The sequence below is a fragment of the Rhincodon typus genome, chromosome 12 (assembly GCF_021869965.1).
Source record: "Rhincodon typus isolate 14 chromosome 12, sRhiTyp1.1, whole genome shotgun sequence".
NCBI lineage: Eukaryota > Metazoa > Chordata > Chondrichthyes > Orectolobiformes > Rhincodontidae > Rhincodon > Rhincodon typus.
In genome coordinates, this window is record NC_063343.1 from 66,282,642 (window position 1) to 66,298,488 (window position 15,847).

The window sequence follows — 15,847 nt, forward strand, 5'->3', positions numbered from 1 at the left end:
CTAAACATATAACTCCAGTGAGACCACCAAAAGACCAATTCTCCTGAATGACTGCTACTCAGGACAAAAGCATTTCACACCAGGTTTCTGCAGTAACAGAGAAAAAAAGACAGAACTAACTTTAAACAAGAAAAGTGAAAAGATTCCTAATTTACACAACTTAAAAAATACCCTTTCAAATTCCATATATGTTTAGTGATAGTAAGAACTGCAGATGCTGGAGTCAGAGATCACACAGGGTCCCAACCCGAAATGTCAACTTTCCTATTCCTCTGATGCTGCCTGGCCTGCTGTGTTCCTCCAGCTCCACACTGTGTTATCTCATATATGTTTAGTGATGGTTTGTGGAATAGTGGCGCACAATTGTGAGTCTTCATTGCTAAGTTATGACAAAAGTTGCTAAGAAGTTTGAGGTTTTATCAAAATCTGAAAACCCACATTGGAATACACAACCTGGGTATGACTCCCTATTAAAACAAAAGTTTGCGTTTATGATCTCAGAACATTCCAATGGCTGTGAAGTACTTTTGAAGAGTAGTTTACTGTAGTAATGCAGCAGTTAATTTGCCCACAGTAAGATATCACAAAAGGTACTGCACTAAGTGAGTGGATAATCTGTTTTGGTGATGCTATTTGAGGGATAAACATTAGCTCAGGGCACACAGAGAAGTCCCACCTCCCCTTTGACATGACGACTTTGTTGAGAGTCTCATTCATAAGATGACACCTCCAGAGAAGCCAGCATGCCTTGATGCTGCACTGATCAGGAACAAAAACAGAAGTTGCTGGAAAAGCTCAGCAGGTCTGGCAGCATCTGTGAAGTGAAATCAGAGTTAACGTTTCGGACCCGGTGACCCTTCCTCAGAACCGATCGGTACTGGCACCTGGGCTCTTGCCTGAATGATGTTACCAAAGCTTCTGGAGTGGGACTTGAGCCCACAAACTAACTTGGGAAGGGAGACTGCTCCCCACTGAATCACAGCTAATGTTCTTTGGTAAATGGGAGGAAAAGAACACTAGATGAGCTGCAAGGATATATTTCAGGGTAAGCTAGGCAAGTTCATGACAGAGAAATGAATAGGAGGGTGTGTTGATGAGGTGAGAAGAAATAGGGTTTGGGAGAGTGGGGAGAGACAAGTGAAGAGCAAAAATGTCAAATGGATCCATTGGCTGAGTAGCCTGTTACTGTTTGGTTCCCTCCTCTGCAATAAAACATTGCACATACTCATTGGCAGGTTCAATTGACCAGTTATGATGAATAAACAATAGACATGGTGAACGAAAAAGAGTAACCAGAGGTTGTAAAGGCAGCTGTCTATCATTGAAATACAACGTTAAGACTCCACTGCCAGATTGCCAAATGGGTGGAATAGCTGTTGAGACACAGTTCTCTATGATGTACTGTGGCCTTGCGATTGTTGTCACTGTCATCATTATTGGTGTACAATCTGCCACAGCCTTGTTAACTGACCCAGTTTCTCCCTGGCTCTCCTGAACGTCTTGGCTCGATCTTGGATTTAATTCCCCATGTCTGAACTTCCCTTCTGGCAACTTGTCCAACTAATGCTGTGCAAACGTAGTTGGCGTGGACCAGGAGAAAGCATTAGAGCATCTCTGAATCCTGCAATCTCCCAGCAAGCGGGGCCGTGTATGTGGATGCTGAGGGCTTGGTGTTTTCAAGCTCTGTTTGAGCAGTTTGGAACTCAAGCTGAAAGGATCAGGGGTTCAGGTGGTTAGCACTGCTGCCTCACCATGCCAGGGACCAGCGTTTGATTCCACCTTCAGGCAAATGGCTGTGTGGAGTTTGCCCGGGTGCTCAGGTTTCCTCTCACAGTCCGAAGATGTGCAGGTTAGGGTGGATTGGTCATGCTAAATTGCCCATAGTATCCAGGGATGTGCAGGTTAGGGTGGATTGGTCATGCTAAATTGCCCATAGTATCCAGGGATGTGCAGGTTAGGGTGGATTGCTCATGCTAAATTGCCCATAGTATCCAGGGATGTGCAGGTTAAGGAGGATCGGTCATGCTAAATTGCCCAGTGTATCCAGGGATGTGCAGGTTAGGTGGGCTTGCCATGGGAAACGCAGGGTTACAAGGATTGAGTAGGGGGGTGGGTTTGGGTGGAATGCTGTTTGGATGGTCAGTGTGGACTCGATGGGCTGACTGTCCAGCTTCCAAACTGTGGGGATTCTATGAATTACTTTCCACTCCCCATTTCCATTAACCCTCTCCCGCATCCATCCCTCAAAACATAGCAGTGACTGATTCTGTTAACCCCCTTTTTTAGAATCAGTTGGTTCAGTGCAGTTTGGTATCCCATCATCTCTTTCATGTGGTTCAGCTATGGATAAGAATTGTTGGACAAGGAAAGACTAAGGTTCATCCAGTTTGTCTCCTACCATTCAGGTCAATGAGACAATAATAATACATGTTGTTGACTAATCTTAGCAGCTGATAATTTTTATTGGTGAGTCTCCGCCAGATTCGGACAAGAGGTGAGAAAACTCCTAGTTGTGTTGAATTTGTTCCTCCCAAGTGCAGAATGCTCATCACCTTAATTTCCATTGGGTTTATGGAGATACCAACATACTGGAGACGTGAAATGCTTTGGTTGTTAAAGTTATAATAGCCCATGCTTGTTTTTTATGTTGTGAACCAATACATGTCTTTTCCGATTCTACGCACAGCCAGGTCTTCAGGAAGTGGTGGAGTCTTGTCGTGGGCAGAATCTCTTCTTCTCTACTGATATTGACAGTGCGATTAAAGAAGCAGATCTGATCTTTATATCGGTGAGCAGACTTAACAGCCAGAGATTTACTGTTTTCTCTAGGAGTGCCTTTCCATCTCCTGGTTATAGTTTCAGACCTTCCTCTTCCATCTCTTCCTAATAACTCAGGACATTGTGAAACTTGTTTGCACAGTTGTTGTCGAATCCTGTCAAGGGAAGTCTCCTTGTTCCCCTAAGTTAGAAATATACACGGTTTGTTTTAGACCCTCATGCTGGAGCTCCATTTTGTATGTCTCCTACTCCTTTCCAATCAGACTAGTAGACGGATCTTTCAGCACGTGACTGAAAAGCAGCAGTGAATGTGGGTTATATTCACAGAACAACTATTTCCCAGCTCTTTTAAGAAGAATGTAACACTCTATGCTGTTTGCTTCATCTCCCCTAACAGTATATCCACTTAATTTTCCCTTTATCCCCCACCAGGAACAGCATTTCCCTGCAGCGAATGGTACTGCCCTGGAATCCACGACCCATTCAGGCTGTGTAAGGGAAGTTGCTTAATGGTTTCAAAAGGAAATTTTAATGGGCGTTTGAAGGAAATATACATAGAGGGATAGGCCATTGGGTGTGGGAGTGGGACTTGCTGGATTACTTAAGGAGGCGATGGTCTAGTGTTATTATCGCTGGACTGTAATCCAGAGACTCAGATAATGTTCTGGAGACCAGGGTTCAAATCCTGCCATGGCAAATGGAATTTGAATTCAATAAATATCTGGAATTAAGAATCTAATGATGACTATGAATCCATTGTCGATTGTCAGGAAAACCCATCTGGTTCACTAACGTCTTTCAGGGAAGGAAACTGCCATCCTTACCTGGTCTGGCCTACATGTGACTCTGGACCCACAGCAATGTGGTTGAGTCTTAACTGCCCTCTGGGCAATTAGGGATGGGCAATAAATGCTGCCTAGCCTGTGACACGTTCATCACATGAATGAATAAAGCAAGGAACCAACACTAACTTGATGGGTGAAATGGTCTTCTGTGTTGTAAATCACTCTGCAATTCCGGTTTACTCTCTCAAAACTCTTTGCACATTTGAACACCTCTATTAAATGTTTGTTTTGACTCTCACTGCTCTGAGGAGGATAATCCCAGTTGTTTTTTTTCCCCTTTCTCCTCATAACCGAAGATTCCCACCCCGATACCATTCAAGTAAATTGCATGTGGACCCTCTACAAGGTCTTGGCATCTTGCCTCTGAATTGAGACTGAAATCTGACTGGTGGCTGGCTAAGTTCACCTCCCACTGGTACTCCTGTTGACTTGAATCACTCAGTCATCTTCCTCTCTTCCTTTGGTGATTGTAAATAGGTGAACACTCCCACAAAGACCTTTGGGATTGGAAAGGGTCGCGCCGCGGACCTGAAGTACATTGAGGCCTGTGCCCGGCGGATAGCAGAGGTGGGCAATGGGGGCAAAATAGTGGTGGAGAAAAGCACGGTGCCAGTGAGAGCAGCAGAGAGCATCCGGAGGATATTCAATGCCAACACCAAGCCCAACCTAAATCTTCAGGTAGGAGAGCACCTTTGCTTTTATTTCTTCAGGGGATGTGAGTGTCGTTATGGTTGATCACCTATCCCTAAATTGCCCTAGAGAAGGTGATGGTGAGCTGCCACTTTGAATTGCTGCTATCTGAGGGATGGGGACACCAACAATGCTGTTGGGATGGTGTTCCAGGATTTTGACCCAGCGACAGTGAAGGAACGACGATATATTTCTAAGTCAGGATAGTGAGTGGCTTTGGAGGGGAACTTGCAGGAGGTGGTGTTCCTACGTATCTGCTGCCCTTGTCCTTCTAGTTTGTGAAGGTCAGGGTTTTGGAAGATGCTGTTGGAGGAGGCCTTGGTGAGTTACTTGTAGGTATCATACTGCTGTCACTGTGTTGGGGACATTCCATCATGGCTCTGCTCAAGTCCAACCGCAGGAGAACCTCTTAAAACTTGATTGTGGTAGGTTTTAGCCCCTGATTTACAATACTGTCCAGATGTAAGAAAATCACCTTTCACAATCACCACTTGTCCCAAATAACCACCATGTGAGCAGTAATCACTGTTGTAAAAGTAGGAAATATTGCAGACAATATGTTAAACAATCAGGTAATTTGTTTTTCCTTCTTTGTTTATTTTTGCAGTGCTGTCGCTTAAAGAATAAGCGTTGATCGGGCAACTGAGGAGAAATCCCTACTCTTTTTGAAATCAGCACTATGTAGTTTTTATACCCGACCTAGAGAATAGGCAGGCTCTTTTGTTTAACGTAATTTCAGAAAGATGCCACCTCAGAACCTGAAGGAGCATCAAATCAGTCTTTCCACAAACATTGCTAAACCTGCTGAGTTTCTCCAGGATTTTCTGCTTGTATCCTTCCTAAGGTGTGGTGTGTGAAACTCACAGGTCACTGTAACTCCAGGTGTGGTCAGACCAGGCTTTTGTTAGCTGAAGCATGACACCTTTACCTTTTTGAATTCTAATCCGGATATAAAAACCCAGTTTTTGGTTCGTCGTCGAGGGAGAAGTTACCTGATTATCGTTGATCCTTGGTAGAAGAGCTCCCATACAATGCTCTAGCGGAAGAGAGTTGAGTGTAGCTCGGTATATTGATATGTGAATCCGTGTATCCCAAGGTGCTGTCTAATCCGGAGTTCCTGGCTGAAGGAACAGCGATTGCCGATCTCAAAAATCCAGACAGAGTTTTGATTGGTGGAGATGAGACTCCTGAAGGGCAAAAGGCCATTCGGGCCCTCAAAAGTATCTATGAACATTGGGTCCCAGAGAACAAGATTATTACAACAAACACCTGGTCATCGGAACTCTCTAAACTGGTGCGTAGTATCTTAATTAACTACATCAATCTCTTTCTCGGCTATGTTCATGGCCAGGTGTCCTTGAAAAGGGAGCATGTTGTCCACCAATACCCTCAATGCCTTTAGAGAGAAGTGGGCACCGTAGGGGGTAGAGTGCATTATCTCCCCTTCCAATTCCATTTTGATTTAGCCTCCTTCCCCTCTCCCAACCTCTTCCTCATCTTTGGTCTGCATTCTTAATAGGCTTTGCACGTAAATTAATCAGTTAGAGAGCACGGGTGATTTACTGGGGGTGCTTAATAGGTGGAAAATATGTTCAGTTGTGTGTAAGAGCACATTTGGATATTTTTAAAAAATGATGCATTTCTAAGTTGGGGGCCCTTCAGGGATCAGATTTCTGTCAGCCTTCAGTGCAAGAGATTGAAACCCAATTATAGAAAGGGGTGGCACTGAACAAGGTCCATGATGTCTGTGCACAGCTATCCAATTCATCATAAAACCCTATAAATGTTTTCCAAGGAAAAGTTACCTTTCAGTCTGTTACTGGATCCTTTTCAGAAAGCACACTTGATGGCACAGTGGCTCAGTGGTTAACACTGATGCCTGACAGTGCCAGGGACCCGGGTTTGATTCTAGCCTTGGGCACCTGTGTGGAGTTTGCACGTTCTCCCCGTGTCTGTGTGGGTCTCCTCCAGGTGCTTCAGTTTCCTCAAGTTGTCCAAAGATGTGCAGGTTGGGTGGATTGGCCATGCTAAATTGACCTGTATGTGCTCAGGGATGAGCAAGCTAGGTGGCTTAGCCATGGGAAATGTGGGGTTACAGGGATAGGGTAGAAGGGTGGGAGGGTCAGTGCAGACTCGATAGGCTGAATAGCCTGCTTCCATACTGTAGGGACTCTATGATTCTTCATGACCTATGATAAGAAGCTATTTGTTGATTTGCATTGGGTTATGCCCATGACGGTGTATTTTGTCTATTGGGGCATCCTATAAAAGGATGCATTAGATTAAAACTAAAGTCAAATCATTTAGGAGTTAAGTCAGCATGGACTTATTCCATTTCAAATATGGCGATACTGTCAGCCCTGACCTGGAAGCTGGGGGAGGGGGAGTCATTAAAATTTTTGACGTCCTTCTCGACAGGACTTTATTGGTAACAGTGTTAAAGGATATGTCTGAAAGCTGGGTAAGTATGGTTTGAACCTGATGATAATATTTTAAATTGGAGACTGATGTGCCGTGCATAAGTAGTAGAGATGATGGTGTAGTGGTAATTCAGTAACCAGAATGTGGATTTAAAATCTGGTAAAGGTGAGCATGAAACTATTGCCAATTGTTGTGAAAACCCACCTACTTTATTAATGTGGAAATCTGCCATCCTTATCTGGTCTGGCCTACATAGCAGCTGGTGAGATCTAAATTCTGTGAGAAAGTTTGGAATTGAAAGCTAAATTGTGTATTGGTGACCAGGAAACTATTATTAATTGTTGTAAAAACTTTCCTGGTTCACTAATGAGGAAATATGCTGTCCTTGAGAAGCCTGGCTTATAGAGTCATCAAGTCATACAGCACAGAAACAGACCCTTCGGTCCAACGCGTCCGTGCCAGCCAAGTTTCCCAAACCAAACTAGTCCCAATTGCATGCACTGGCTCATATCCCTCTAAACATTTCCTATTCATGTACCTGTCCCAAAGTGTTTTAAATGTTGCAACTATACCTGCATATACAACTTACTCTGGCAGTTCATTCCATATACAAACCACCCTCTGTGCAAAAAAGCTGCCCCTCAGGTCCCTTTTAAGTCTTTTTCCTCTCACATTAAAATATGTCCTCTAGTTTTGAACTCCCCTACCCTAGGGAAAAGACCTTTGCTATTCACTTTATCTATGCCCCTCATGATTTTATAAACCTCTATAATCTCTTACGCTCCCAGTTTATCCATTTTATTTAAACTCAGGAATTAAGTCAACTCAGGGATAAGGACATCACTAACTGGGCCAGCATTTACTGCATATCCCAGAGCACAGTTTAGAGTCAACCACATGCAGGCCAGACCAGGTAAGGATGGTAGTTTCCTTGCCCAAAGGACATTAGTAAACTAGATGGGTTTCTGTGACAATTGACAATGGATCCATGGTCATCACTAAGCTCTTAATTTCCAGATTTTTATTGAGTTCAGATTCTACCATGTGCCATGGCGGGATTTGAACCCGGGACCCTGGAAACATCTGGAGGAGACCCCACAAAAGCCATCGCCTTCCTCCATATTCCAGACCTGCAGTGATGTGGTTGACTCTTAACTGCCCTGTGAAATGGCCTAGCAAGCCACTCCAGCAGGGCTGGGCAACCAATCCCTTTCTAGGGATGCCCAGACACTGGAGATGTATAAAGGAAATATAGTGGCTAATGAAACATCTTTCTGTGTTTCTTCCCCATCACCTCCACCCTGTTCGTCACGGTGACCTGACCCTTCTGTAGGCTGCCAATGCCTTCCTTGCTCAGCGGATCAGCAGTATTAACTCTATCAGTGCCTTGTGCGAGGCAACAGGGGCTGATGTGGAGGAAGTAGCCCATGCCATTGGCACTGACCAGAGAATCGGGAGCAAGTTCCTGAAAGCCAGTGTTGGTAAGGATCCTGTCACATAGATTTTACAGAACAAACTAGCCATTCTATCCAATGATGATACTGTTATTTAAGCTGCAATTATGCTTCCTGTCACGCTATTTCATCCAACCACATCAGCACCATAATTATTCCTTTCTACCTCATGTCTTTATCTAGCTTCCTCTTAAATGTATCGATGCTGTTTGTCACAAGAACTCTCTATGGTGGCAAATTCCACATTCTAACTGCCCTCTGGTTGTAGAAGCTTCTCCTGAATTGGATTTATTAGTGACCACTATTACGTTATGGCCTCCTGGTTTACCTTGCTCACAGATGGAAATATATTCTCCGTACCTATCCCATTGAATCCCTCCATAATTTATGAGATCTTTTTCAAGTCACCCCTCCACCTAATTTTTTTTATTTCTAGGGTAAAAAGCTTCAACCTAATCAGTTTTTCTGGAGTAATCTCACTGTTTTGGTACCAACTTTGTAAATCACTGTAAAAGGGCACATGTTGTTAAAGCTTTTCATCTTGCATTCATCAGGAAAATTTGCAAGAATATCAGTTCAAGGGGAAAGCAGCATTTATGGTACGTGAGAGGACTGTGTTGATTGGGTGGTGAGGAGACTCTGGTAGAGGCTTTGATCATAAGAACTAGGAGCAGGAGTCGGCCATTCAGCCCCTCGAGCCTGCTCCACCATTTAATACGATCATGGCTGATCTCATCGTGAGTTCAAATCCATTTTCCTGCCCTCCCCCATTATCCTTTGATCCATTACTAATTAAAAATCTGTCCATCTGCTTCTTAAATTAGTTGGTGTCCCAGCATCCATTACACTGTGGGAGTGAATTCCAATGATTCATGACACATTGAGAGAAGTAATTTCTCCTCATCTCAGTTTTAAATCTTCCACCCCTTATCCTAAAACTATGACCCCTTGTTTGCTATTGCCCTGCATGAGGAAACCAGACCTGAAACGTCAGGTTTCTTGTTCCTCTGATGCTGCCTGACCTCCTGTGTTTCTCCAGCTTCACACTGTGTTATCTCTGTTCTATATTTATTTTGTCAATCCCCTTTAGCATCTTATAGACGTCAATTAGATTTCCTTGCATTCTTCTAAACTCCAGAGAATATAGGCCTAAACTGCTCAATCTTTCTTCATAAGACAAATATTTCATCTCTCAAATTAATCTAGTGAACCTTGTCTGAACCGCCTCCAGTACAATCTCAACCCTCCTTATGGGGGGGCCAGAATTATATGGAGTACTTCAGGTGCAGTCTCACTAATGTCTTGTATAGTTGCTGCAACACTTCCCTACATCTGTACGCTATTCCTTTTAGCAATAGATGCCTTCTTTATTATCTATTGTCTCTGCATACTACTTTTCTGTAATTCATGCTTGAGGACACCCAAGTAGGTCCCTTTGCACAGAAGCACTCTGGCGTTTCTCTCTGTTTAGATAACAATATGTCTTTCTATTCCTCTGACCGAAATGGATAACCTCGCACTTATCTACGTTAACCTTCATCTGCCTTTTGTCCCATTCATCTAACCTATGCCCATCCATTTGTAAATTTCTTATTTCTTGCTTGCAATTTACTTTCCCACCTATTTTAACATCATTGACAAATTTGGTTACAGTACCTTCTATCCATATTATTCATGTCATTTGTATAGATTATAAATAGTTGGGGCCTGAAGGACCAAACCCACTGACACCCCCCTAGTTACATCTTGCCAACTAGAAAAAGACACATGTATCTCGATTGTCTACTTTCTGTTGGTTAGCCAGTCCTCTACCTGTGCTAATAAATTACCCTAATCCCATGTGATCTTGCCTTTTTTGCAGCACCTTTATCCACTACATGCTGGAAGTCTAGATATACTACATTTACAGGATCCCCATTATCCATATTGTTTGTTACATCTTCAGAGAACTCTAGCAAATTAATCAAACGTGACTAACCTTTCTTAAACCCATGCTGACTCTGATGGATTGTGTTCTGATTTTCCAAATGGCCTGTTAATACTACCTTAATAACGGAATCTATTTCCCAATAACACATGATAAACTGACTGTTCTATGCTTTCCTACTTTCAGCCTCCCTGCCTTTTTAAATTGGAGTGTTATATTTAGCATTTTTCTAATCAAGTAGTCTTTTCCACATCTGAGGAATTCTGGAATATTATTACTATTAGGTCCATCATCTCTCCTGCCACTTCCTTTAAGACCCTAGGATATAGTCCATCAGCCCATGGGGACCTACCTGCCTTCAATTCCAATAGTTTGGTCTACACTTTTTCATTTGTGATGATCATTGTTCTAAGTTCCTCCCTTGCTATACCCCTGCATCACCTGTTACTATTGGGATGGTATTAGTGTTCATTGTCATGGAGAATATACCCATTAATACTGATTGACAGTTAACTGTCAGTCTTTTTTCAAGTTTTCACGATCATAGAAGCATGGAATTTTTATGGTGCAGAAGAAGGCCATTCGGCCCATTGTGCTTGCATCAGCTCTATTATTTAGTCCAGCTCTATTGCCTAGTGCCAATCTCCTGCCATTTTCCCCATTTTCTGCACACCATTTCTATCCAAATAACCATCCAATGCCCTCTTGAATGCCTCAATTGATCCTGCCCCCTCCACATTTCCACACAGTGCATTCCAGACCCTAATTACAGTGTGAAAAGTTTTTTGCCTGACATCACTCTTGCTTTATTGGTTCATCATTTTAAATCTATGCTCTCTCATTCTCTCTCATGTTTACAAGTGGAAACAGCTTCTCCCTATCCATTCTGTCCAGCCTGCTGCTGATTTTGGAAACCTCAGTCAGATCTTGGTGGCACGGTGGCTCAGTGGTTAGCACTGCTGCCTCACAGCGCCAGGGACCCGGATTTGATTCCACCCTCGGGCACCTGTCTGTGTGGAATTTGCACTTTCTCCCCGCGTCTGTGTGGGTTTCCTCCGGGTGCTCCGGTTTCCTCTCGAAGTCCAAAGATGTGTAGGTTAGGGTGGATTGGCCATGCTAAATTGCCCTTAGTGTCCAGGGATGGGCAGGCTAGGTGGATTAGCCATGGGAATTGCAGGGTTACAGGGATATGGTCAGGGGGTGGGTCTGGGTAGGCTGCTCTTTGAAGAGTCACTGTTGACCCGATGGGCTGAAGAGCCTGCTTTCATGCTGTAGGGGTTCTGTGCTTCTACAATCTCCTCTTAGCCACCTTATCTCCAGGGAAAACAGCCCCAACTTCTCCAGTCTATTGTCATAATTCTATGCCTTTATTAATAAAGCAGCAAACACTGTAAGCTTTATTAACTGCTCTCTCCACTTGTCCTGCCTCCTTCAATGATTTGTGCGTATATAAACCCAGATCCTCCTGTTCCTGCACCCCCTTTAGCATTGTGCCTTCTGTTTTTTTAATGTCTTGGTGTTCTTTCAGGCATTTTAAACCAGGTACGTTGACTCTCGTCAGGGCAATATCCTGAGAAATGAACTGGTGAATGGCTGTCATCTGTTTTGTTGAGTTGAAAATACATAGTGCATGTAGCTCTTTTTTGTGTCTCCAAATAGCAGGGCCCTGTGTATGGATATAGAGAGCTTCCATGGGCCACACTGTGAGCCTGACTGACAATCCTAAATTGGTTCTCAGTGTAATTTGTCACACATTGAGGATTACCCAAAAATGCTGACCAACTGTAGATATTACACACTCTTACAATTTTTGACTAACAAATTTTCAAGTTTTCCACTTAAAGAATAGGTGACAGCTATTTGTTGATTTGTTGCTCAGGGCAGTGTCCTGACAAATCAAATTTAACCTGTCAGGTTTAAAATTTAAACAAAGACTGGCTGTTAACTGTCAATCATGGCTCTACCAATCAGAGTCCACTTCCCAACCAATCAGCACAGTTCTCTCATCCAGTGTAATTGTTGGTTTTCCCCTTGAATTGGTATTCTCATGAAATGTCCTGATGTGAGCAAGATGAAAAGCTTTGACAAAATATCTTCTCCTGGCTACAGTTGAGTTCTGTACCACCAAATGATAATATGAGGAAAATTTGAGACTTCAGAATAGATTGCTGTACTCTCCCAACCAACTTCCAACCCAAGTCAAAAGTTGATGGAGAAAAGAACACGTCTTAATGTAGAATCTTGCTGAATATCTTTTGTAAGTTAATTTAGATGACTTCCTTAGACACTCTTATTAGTGAGCTCCTCCAAAAGATGTATCAACTGGATTAGTCATTATATAACTTGTCTTTAACAAACCATGTCACTCTGGTCAGGCCATTTTTCACTCCAGTGCTTATTCAGTATCTGTAATGACATTCCACAAATCACATTAACCTGACAGGCCAGTAATTCTCTCTCCCATTCTTCTTAATGTAATGCAGTAATATTATAGCAAATGTACAACTTTGTGGGTTTCCTGAATCAAGAGAGCTTGGGAAAAAAAGTGTGACTACTTCTGTTATATCCTCACCTACTTCTTTTACTGTTATTGTAGAAACCCAAAACTTCAGTCCCATTATTTTCTCTATTATCATTTTGTTACTTTATATTGAAATACCCCAAGTTCCTCTCCACTGTCAGTTTCTTTTCTATGAGCGTTAATTTATTCAGTAACTTTTCCTTCAGAATTGTCTGTTTCAATTGCAGGCTTTGGGGGCAGTTGCTTTCAGAAAGATGTTCTCAATCTGGTTTATCTTTGTGAAGCCCTCAATCTGCCAGAAGTGGCCAGATATTGGCAACAGGTGAGAATCCGCTGAGGAATGAATGAAATTGTCATGACTCCAGCTGGAAGTTTTCCAAAGAAGCAAGAAGCAAGATGCAAATGTATTCTTTCAGCAATCAGTCTCAGGATAAGGGGTCGATTGTTTAGGACAGATGAGGAGAATTTCTTTGACTTGGAGAGTTGTGAATCTTTGGCTTTATCTGCTCCATCGTGTATTTTCAAAGCTAAAATGAATAATTTGTTGATCTTGGGACATCAATGGATCGGGGTGGGTGGAAGGGGTGAGAATGTGAAGTTGAGATATAGTATCAGCTGTGACCATATTGAATCATAGGGTAGACTTGAAGGGCTGAATGGCCTACTTGTGATTCTATTGATTGCCTTGCAATGTTCTTAAATGGAAGCCAAGATCATGGGAACATCTCTGAATGTAGGTCTGATGCTTGGGAAGATCTAGGAACCAAATTAGGAGAAGAAAGTCACCTGTAAACCCAAAAAAGAACTGGGGAGTAACTTTCTTACCCAAACAGTGGAAAGTGGAACTCATTCCCACTGGGATTAGTCAGGACAGAAAGCATGGATGCATTTCCAAGGAAGTGACAGAAACTCATGGGAGAAAAGATTAGGAGGATATATGGACAGGACAAGAGGAGATAGATTGGGTGGATGATTGATTGCAGCATAATGGTAGTATAGCCCAGCTGGGCCAAATGGCTCCTATCAATTTTCTGTAATCCTATGTGGCAGGTGATTGAGATTAACGATTACCAACGGAGAAGATTTGCAGCACGAGTAATTGGTTGCCTTTTCAACACCGTCACCGATAAAAAGATTGGATTGTTGGGTTTTGCCTTTAAGAAGGACACAGGAGACACAAGGTATAGTTGGTGAATTTGCTGGGGTATTTGTACAGACCTTACACTGAGATACACAGTCCTATACAGATGGACCCTGTTGTTAATTTACTGCAATCTTCGCCAGTCTTCTGCTATTTGTCCCACGATATCATTGTCAATTAATCTCTCTAGCCCTCTACCTTACCCCAGACTTTCCCTTTTATTCTCTCATCCTCTTCCCACTCTTAACGGTATAAAAGCCATCACATTTCTATCTCTAGTTCTGGCAAAGTCTTCTTTCAACTCAAAACGTTAACTCTCCTCACAGACCTGCTGTGTTTTTCCAGCACTTGGCTGTTTTTATTTGATGTCCACCATGTTGTTTTGGGAATTTTTATTCATTCGTGAGATGTGGGCATCACTTGCAAGCTGAACATTCATTACCCATTCCCTGGCTACCCCTGAGAAAGTGGCGGTGGACTTTCTTCTTGAATGCAACTGATTGGCTTGTTGGGTCATTGCAGGAGACAGTTAAAAGTCAGACACATTGCTAGAGTCTAGAGTCTAGCAATGTGTCTAGAGTCACAGAGGGTCTAGAGTCACGTGTACACCAGATTGAATATGGCAGATTTCCTTCCTTTAAAGACTCATAAAACTATTGGCTTTTTTTTATTATAAAAGCTTATAATCGTAGAAAATATTCCCATAGTTTTCCTTTTTACAAATGCTAAATATTTCATTCATTGCAGAAATGGAAGTATGTTTGACTTTTGAATGGGTTTTGGCCAGTAAGATTTCTTTCTTTGTGTAAGGAACTTCTTTCCTGTGAATTAGACTAATGGAGAAACTGGAGTAGGTTGTAAGGATTCTAAACCAGGAGCAGGAGAAAGCCCCTCAAGCCTAGTTCACCATTCTATAAGATCGTGCCTGATCTGATTACTCCACATTCTATCGATAATGTCTTAGAGCAAAGGTGATCAGATGGTCAAGGAGAGATGTGATACGAAGTGTTAAAAATCATGAATTTCAATCGAAAATGTGAGGGGGTGGGCGAGAATTTATTTCACATGGTGCTTGTGATTTTTCAATTCACTTCCTCATGCATCTGCAGAATGGTTACCGAAGCAGGAGGCCATTCAGCCTATTGTATTCATGCTGGTGTTTTATAAGAGCCAATCAGTTTTTTTTTTAAATCTCCTGTCTTTTCCCTGTAGTTGGGAAGTTCTTAAAAAGGTTTTCTTTTCTGGTAATGATCTAATTTCAAAAGGGAATTGGGTAAATGTTTTGAAAGAGCATAAGATGTTGTAAGGCATGGGGGAATAGAAGGGGTATGGGACTGATTTGGATCATTTCTTCAGAAAGCTAGCAAAACCACTGGCCCAAATGGCCACCTCCTGAACTGTACAATTTGATAAAGTGCATGGTCTCTTAAACCAGATCGCTGTTGGGTCTTTGAGCCAACAGGCCTCGAATTTCAAGAATGCTTTCTGTTGCAGGGAGTCATCCAGTATCTACATATCTAAATATCTCCTGGATGAGGGAGCCAGGCTGCACATATTTGATCCAAAAGTGAAGAAGGAGCAAATTATTCAAGACCTGTCTCACCACAGTGTTTGTGATGATGATCCTGACAGGGGTATGTATACAGGACAACAGAGAACTTGAGAATTTTTGATGCGATAAGCATTAAATGAAGGAGGTTCACATTAGCTCATCCATCCAGTGAAACCAGCAGTCCTAGTTTGTTAAATCTCAGGTTTCTGCCTGTACCAAGCCTTGCAACCTCATTCCAAGCATTCATTGCAGTGCGTGCAGTAAATTTGAGGGAGTTGGGAACATTTGTCATGACTTTCAAGGCTATGGGCACATTTAGCCCATTTTGGTGGTGCAGACTCAATGGGCCAAAGGGCCTCTTCTGTATGATTGTGTGGTTGTTTGTGGCCAATGCCACCACTAGGTGGAACCCACCTCGCACAATGAACTGAGATAACAAGGTGTAGAGCTGGATGAACACAGCAGGCCAAGCAGCATCATAGGAGCAGGAAGGCTAACGTTTCGGGCCTAGACCCTTC

The 15,847-nt window shown here is 42.7% G+C and overlaps 2 protein-coding genes across 2 annotated transcripts in view; one reads left to right on the forward strand and one right to left on the reverse strand.

Moving 5' to 3' along the window:
* ndufa2 (NADH:ubiquinone oxidoreductase subunit A2) overlaps positions 1-15,847 on the reverse strand; it is a 197,232-nt gene that overhangs the window by 90,142 nt on the left and 91,243 nt on the right. The window lies entirely within an intron of this gene.
* The window catches only part of LOC109914129 (UDP-glucose 6-dehydrogenase-like), a 25,131-nt gene continuing 10,644 nt past the window's right edge, over positions 1,361-15,847 (forward strand). The window contains exons 1-8 of the mRNA XM_048603905.1: positions 1,361-1,441; positions 2,687-2,788; positions 4,101-4,301; positions 5,410-5,607; positions 8,068-8,215; positions 12,864-12,958; positions 13,687-13,817; positions 15,272-15,411. Of these exons, the coding sequence (XP_048459862.1) occupies positions 1,361-1,441; positions 2,687-2,788; positions 4,101-4,301; positions 5,410-5,607; positions 8,068-8,215; positions 12,864-12,958; positions 13,687-13,817; positions 15,272-15,411 (1,096 nt within the window). The remainder of the gene's footprint in view (positions 1,442-2,686; positions 2,789-4,100; positions 4,302-5,409; positions 5,608-8,067; positions 8,216-12,863; positions 12,959-13,686; positions 13,818-15,271; positions 15,412-15,847) is intronic.